At 40.9% G+C, this 7,571-nt stretch overlaps 1 protein-coding gene across 1 annotated transcript in view; it reads left to right on the forward strand.

The window, feature by feature from the left end:
* Positions 1-7,221, forward strand: part of LOC120542629 — a 47,144-nt gene extending 39,923 nt beyond the window's left edge. The window contains exon 6 of the mRNA XM_039775215.1: positions 6,933-7,221. Coding sequence (XP_039631149.1) covers positions 6,933-7,206 — 274 coding nt within the window. The 3' untranslated portion in view covers positions 7,207-7,221. The remainder of the gene's footprint in view (positions 1-6,932) is intronic.
* Positions 7,222-7,571: the final 350 nt, after the last annotated feature.

Consider the following 7,571-nt stretch of genomic DNA (forward strand, 5'->3'; position numbering starts at 1 on the left):
AGCAAGGAATCCAGACACCTCACAGCCTTCAGCACACCGTGGGGACTATATGAATGGATACGGATTCCTTTTGGTTTGACAAATGCACCCGCAGCAGAGGTGCATGGAGAGCGTGCTGGAAGGTATTAGAGACGAGTGCTGCGCTCCATATCTTGATGACGTACTGTGTTACTCAATATCCTTTGAGGATCATGTAAACCATCTCAGACAAGTCCTCAGTCGCATGAGGAAACACGGCATTAAACTAAGACCCACCAAGTGCGAGTTGTTTAAAAGAGAGGTTCGCTACCTCGGCCGACTGGTGTCTGGAGAGGGAGTGAAGATCGACCCCCAGGACCTGGAAGCGGTGCTGGCACTGAAAGCCAAAGAGCCTCGTACAATTGGAGATGTCAAGTCCTTGCTGGGGTTTCTTGGATATTATTGCTCCTTCACTCAAGACTTCTCTCGTTGGCACGGCCACTGTTTAAACTGCTGCAAACACCTGCTGACACGGGAAAAGGTAACACTCACCACCAGCCATGCAAAAGAAAAGGCAGAATTAGGAAGGGAGATAAAGGCCAGTTGCCATCAAAGACATCCATTACGTGGACAGCTGAGCACAGGGGTGTAGTAGCCCAGCTAGATGACATGCTGATTAATCCCCCTATTCTAGCCTACCCAAACTTTGACCTTCCATTTGTATTGCACACAGATGCATCCAACGATGGTTTAGGAGCAGTGTTATACCAACGTCAGGACAACAAGCTACGTGTTATTGGGTATGGCTCAAGAACTCTGACACCTGCTGAGAAAAATTACCACCTTCATTCTGGTAAACTCGAGTTCTTGGCACTCAAGTGGACTATCTGTGATAAGTTTAGGGACTATTTGTACTACGCTCCAACATTTACAGTATACACAGATAACAGCCTTACTGTACGTCCTGAGTACTGCGCCTAAATGCTGTTGGACACAGGTGGGTTGGCGAACTGGCCGACTTCCACTTTGATATCAAATACCAGCCAGGGCAGATGCTGATACGCTGTCAAGGTGCCCTGTGAAACTTCAGGACAGAATCAAAGAACACACAGAAAGTGTGGTTGTGTCCGCAGTATGGCAAGGGAGCAAAGCAGCTCAAGAGAATGATGTGCCTTGAGTGGCAGCTTTGCAGCTGGATGGTGAGAATGCAGATGCTGTGCCACTTGATAGCATTTCCAGTGTCACACCAGAAAACATCAGAGCCGCACAACAAGAAGATCCAGCCATTAAAGAAGTTGTCCAATTGAAACTTCAAAACTGGATTTCTAATAAAAAAGAAAAGAGAAACATGAGGTAAGAGACAAAGAGACTGCTATATGAATGGAAAAAACTAGAGGTGCATGATGGGATCCTCTATCGACAGACTGAACAACACAGGCAGCTTGTCCTTCCTGAGAAACTGAATCCCATGGTGCTCAAAACCCTGCACAATGACATGGGCCATGTTGGCTCAGAGAAAGTAGTTCATCTTGCATGAGAGAGGTTCTATTGGCCCAACCTGCAGCAGGAGATAGAGGACTATGTTAATAAAAGATGTACCTGTATTAAACAGAAACGTCCCAATCTTCCACAGAGAGCTCCTTTGGGACACATCTCCACCAGCAGTCCATTTGAGCTGATATGCATTGACTACCTCCACCTTGAGCAAAGTCAAGGTTATGAGTACATCCTTGTTCTTATCGACCACCATGCTTTGCTCAAGCGTACCCAACAAGGAACAAATCAGGGAGGACAACTGCAGATGCGATCTTCCAGGATTTCATCCCTCATTTTGGGCAAAGAGAATGCGTACTGCATATGAAATTGCAACAAACAACAGCAAGAAATCCTCAGCTAAAGGGAAAAGCCAATATGATCGAGCTGTCAGGGGTGCCGTTCTTCAGCCAGGTGACCGAGTGCTGGTGAAAAACATGACAGAGAGAGGTGGACCTGGAAAACTGCGGGCTTACTGGGAGCAAATAGTGTACCGTGTTATGGAGAGAGTTGATGACGGACCAGTTTACCAAGTACAGCTTGAGAAAGGTTCCAAAACACTGCGTGTGCTTCACAGGAATCTACTGCTGCCAGTTAATGACCTGCCACTGGAAGAAGCACACCCAGCACAGTGTCAGAAAAGGAAACAAAACTTAAAAAGAGAGAAACAGTCTATTACCAACATGCAGGAACCAAACACAGACAGTTCTGATGAAGAGTACACTTACTACCACAACTTCTGTAGTCAGATTCCATGCTATAGGTTGGTGAGACCTCAACAGACAGAACCTCACCAATCTGTGCAACCTCCTCTGACTGAGTCGAGACTAAAAGCCACAGCCCGTGAGTTTCATTCCTTGTTCAATGATGAAACTAAAACACAAGATTACATGGGGAATGCACCACAAGCACAGGACCAGTTGGGAGAGGATTCGGTTGTGGAGGATGAACATCAAATGGATGAAGAAGAGAGAGCACAAGAGGGCCCAGAAGCAGAAGAGGATGAAAACCAAATTGAGACAGAAACAGACAGAAGATCTCAATGGACAGCAGAGAGATATTCACTTATAATACACTAGGACAGCCATCTTATCAGAAGTGGAATGCTTGGATGAACTCTCTTCTGTCAAACCACCCTCTCCCAAGTTTTCTTATATGTGTTCCACTACCATACATCACACAAATGTACCCCTATGACTATAACTGCTTAACCCAGGCATATTAACATGACACAGACTCTTTCACATTCCTTAGTGTACAGACAAATGTCAGGAGACATTCAAAAATTAAAAAAAACAGGGGAGAGTGTAAAAGATTAAAAAATGTATGTACATAAAATAAAACAACCCAATATTTTTTACATTTTTTTGCTATTATTTTCTAGTGTTTTGAATGTCAAATTCATAGTGCTTGGTGCTCTGCTGGACACTGTGTAAAGGAAAATAGATAGATAGATAGATAGATAGATAGATAGATAGATAGATAGATAGATAGATAGATAGATAGATAGATAGATAGATAGATAGAGCACTATATGATAGATAGATAGATAGATAGATAGATAGATAGATAGATAGATAGATAGATAGATAGATAGATAGATAGATAGATACTTTATAAATCCCAAGGGGAAATTCACATAATCCAGCAGCAGTATACTGATACAAAGAAACAGTATTAAATTAAATAGTAATACCCAAACAGTTCACTAGATGGCACTGTCGCTGGGGAGGAACCCTAAAACACCACAGAGGCAAGCGCGGCAGATGAAATCCTGCAGCCAAGTGGAACGCAAGCTAAAGTTTGTGCCTCTTTGTTTGTAACTACACGGTTTAGAAATACACTTCTCCCTGACACCCACCAGGCCAGGGAGAGTAACAATTGCATATCCAGTCATCATGTGTTCTTGTTTTCCTAAGCCGTGTCGTATTTATAAACCATGAAACGGGCCTAACTCCGTTTACATTGCAATATCATTATAGTGCATTGAGACAGGATGCAGACCCCGATTGTGGTTTCCATAATTCCTAAAGGGCAAAAGTTTGGAACAACCAGGACTCTTCCTAGAGCTGAGAGTCAAACTGAGCAATTAGTGGGCAATGGACTGGTTAAGAGAAATGACCAAAAAAAGCTGAAGGTCACTCTGACTGAGCTCCGGAGAAACCTGTGTGCAGATGGGAGAAACTGCCAGAAGGATAACATGTGCAGGTAACACTCTGCTGATCTGGGCTTTATGACAGAGTGGCCAAGAAAAAGCCTCATCTCAGTAAAAGACACATGAAAGGCCGCTTAGAGTTTGACAAAAAGCACCCAAAGGACTCTCAAACTGTGAGGAGACAAATTCTCTGGTCTGATGAAACAAAGATTGACGTCCTTGTCCTCAGTGCTAAGCATCACATTACTAGGACACCAGACCCTGCTCTTCACTTGCACAACACCATTACAGCTGTGAAGTACGGTGGTGGCAGCATCAGGCTGTAGGGCTGTTTCTCCATTCAGGTGATTTGTATCATAACTGAATATGACGCCCGTTCTAAGGGCTTATCATCCAAACAGGAGATAATGAAGGCTACTTTGGCCTTATGAGAAGCATGAAGATCGAAAACCAAACAACACTGATTTAAAAGCTGACTGTTTTATCTTACGATGCAAGAAAAGGTGAAGAATCTCAGGCTAATTGACAAGACTGAGGCCTATTAGATTTTTATTTTCACTGCCCCCTGCATTGATCATCCAGTTTGTTAAACTCCAGAAGTAACTGATGAAGAGGATGTTCACTCTTTTGTATTTTTGCAGACTTTTTCTAACTGGTCTTGTAATGGAACTGACTGTAAAAAGGGTAATCAGTTTAAATAATTAAAGACAAGATAATTAAAGAAGAAGAGTCAGAAGAAAGGACCAAGTCAAAGGACAAAGCTAAGGTCAAAAACCAAAAGTCAATAAAACAGAAACATGAAAGTCAAATCGTAAACCAGAAGTCATAGTCAAAGGGCAGAGCTTTGTTACAAAATACTAGTAATGAAAGTTCAAAGTAAGTAGCTGTACTGGTGAGTATTTTAGGGTGATCTTTGTACCAGCACATTGATGACATCACAGGTGACGTAACCCTGGAGCTTCATAGTAAATCTTCATGGGAACAAACAATACAACCCACCAATTATCAGCGCAATCCTCAAACAGAAAATGGCCCAGAAAAAGATGGTAAAGAATACATTACATCTAAAGTGAAGCTCTAAACAATATTCTGATTTTTGAAGTTGATTCCTTGAGTATTAAAATCCTCAACATGAGGTAAGAATTAATATTTCAGCTGTGAGATCTCGACACGTTCAGAACACTCATGAAACTCACAATGGAATCAGAATTGTAGATGGCATCACGTTATAGCGAGGACAACACATTATGGTAACAGCCATGGCACAGTGGGAAAAATCACAGAGAGATGTTAAATGAAATACTCTTTAATAAATTAACATTATACCAAAAATGAAGAAATAACTACAAGGTCCATTACATCAGCATTATGAACAAATTAGGGTTTGAAATTACAAAGTTGTTGATCTTTACTGTTTTATTTTTGAGCTAATGAGCACCTGATGACATCAAAGGTAGCGACTTCTCTGTGCAGCAGACAGACTTTCAGCGGAGTGGAGAGGCGGTGACCCTAAAAACCCTCGTCTGACTGATAGCACCATCAGCTTTAGTTTTAAAGGGCCTGTAGATATGATTTAGTTTAATCACTAATGATGAACTTCTAAAATATTCTGAATCCCCAGAGTCCATTAATTCTTGTATATTTTTTATTAAACTTTGCACCAGAGTGCTCAGTGAATTCTTCAACAGTGTTGGACTACAAACCTCCACCTCACCAATGATAAGTTTTGCTGATTTTACCGAATGTTCTGCGTTGTACTTACAGCCAGCAGCAATATGTCCAAACTCTACACAAATGCATCTGCAGTCTTGGACAAAGGTTTACACCAACATCTAAGTCATTGTGCCAATTACGTCATAATGTGCCACTTCAAGTGACCCACCGCCTAATGATGGATCATCGCATCATGAAATTGGTGTCACAAAATGGCAGCTCATATTAGGAAACAAAATGGCATTTGTGTTCAATTCAAAACAAAACAACAGTAAAATTAATTACATTTCACACAAGATGATATGCAGGTAGACATTTATTAGAATGAAAGCTTTGATAACAATAATTCATTCTCAACAAAGTGAGCACCTGGCTGTGTTCTTTCCATCTCATTAGCAGAGCCTGCAGGTCCTCTAAACACACAGAGCGTTATTAATTTATTATCACAAAGTCAAGGTTGCTTTCCAAATCCAAAGCTGCACTTCTAACTGCACACAATACTCTGCAGCCTGCTTTCCCTTTCAGCCTTCCCAGCATACCCTGCACTCCCTCCTGTTTGGCTTGTCAAGTCTTTCAGACCTTAGGCCGCCTTGTACTGGAGATCTGTTGGCTGTAAAGGTTCAAGTATCTGCCATACACATCTAAATCATCACAATCCGCTGTAGCAATTCTCACATGAACAATTAATCTGCTGTTCAAAAGGGTCTGACTACAGTTACCCACCACACCAACCTTTATGTAGGGGGGCTTTCTAGCTTTCAAAGAGCTGATGTCCTAAGACCCTCATATGTTCTGAGCCCCTACAATAAACACTTCACTTTTCAGTTGTCCTTCTCTTACATTTAATTTTTCTCTTTCACCCCCCATAAGATCTTCAGTATGAATGACAACACATCTGGTCACAGTTACATGTGGCTGAATTCAAATCCATTTGCTGGACTGGTGCCATAGCCCACATAGTAGATGTGTTTTCACGCCATTTTACACCTCTCAGTGACAGCTCTCTTTATCTTGGGGCCAGCCATTGTGAGACAGGTTCAGGTTTATGGTCTGAAAGGCAGAGGAGAAGAAGATTCAGAAATGGACCAAAGGAAAGAGAAAACTGCAGTCAAACATTGGTGAGTGAACACCAGAAGAGACGAGAAACACCAGAAGACTGGGAACAGCATCTCAGTAGACTCTAATCTTCAAATTCTCTCCATGTCTATTAAAAAGTGGAGGAGTGCCATTCTGTGTTCTTCTGGTGCTTTGTCAGTGTAGTCCTTAAATGTCACATGTCCTATTTATTTCACATTTATTTACTCTTTCAAATGCAAAAAATAAAAAAAAACCTTAATGTTTGCAGAAGATTATTTTTAAACTTGTCACAGTTTGCAGGTTTCTATTATTGTAGTGTTCATTTTACTTGGTGTTCTTCATCTGGCCATTTGTAAAATAAGATATTTAAACCTCAGTGATGTGTTTTTATAAAAGGAAACTTCAACGGCTCAGTGTGACCAGTGCTGATGTTTTTACAGAGATGTTATTTAGTAGGAACTAACAGAATGTCTGCAATGTCTTCATATCTTTACAGAGAGGGACAGAGAAGTTACACTTGGTATTATAAATGTATGGTGGACTGTGGGGACCTGAACGACTTCAATGAATCTTTGAGACTCTTAAACAATGAAGTCCATGTGAACCCAAACTGGACAGAAGAGACACTGAAGACAATGAGCTGCTTTATAAAAAATTCCTCAAGTAAAGCTGACATCAGAGTGGATAACATTAATGTGTACGATTACATAAATGAAAGATTTGTTCACTTCTTGTCAGACTGTCTGGATTGGATATCTTCTATACGGTAAATAATTTAACAGAAATGTATTGTCGAGTTAATGTTCTTGTTTCTGTTCTTCCTTTTAATTTGTGGTGTCATTTTGTGCATCTGCTTCTTCTCACTGGTGGACAGCCTGACTGTTATGAACTTGAGAGTTTCTAAGCACAAAGTAACAAAATATATTCAGATTAATGTCAAACACCTGTCTGGTTACACAAGAGAAAAGTTGAATCTTAATAAATAAAAAGTTATATTATCCACAAAAACAAAACAAGATCTGGAGAGCATAAGTCAAAATGGCAATATACACAATCGCAAAAGGTAAATGCAGTCCCCAAATAAAATCCTAAAGGTGAGGTCAAAAAACAGATCACATGTTCAAAAATCCAAAAA

Source organism: Polypterus senegalus, chromosome 13, assembly GCF_016835505.1.
Source record: "Polypterus senegalus isolate Bchr_013 chromosome 13, ASM1683550v1, whole genome shotgun sequence".
Lineage (NCBI taxonomy): Eukaryota > Metazoa > Chordata > Cladistia > Polypteriformes > Polypteridae > Polypterus > Polypterus senegalus.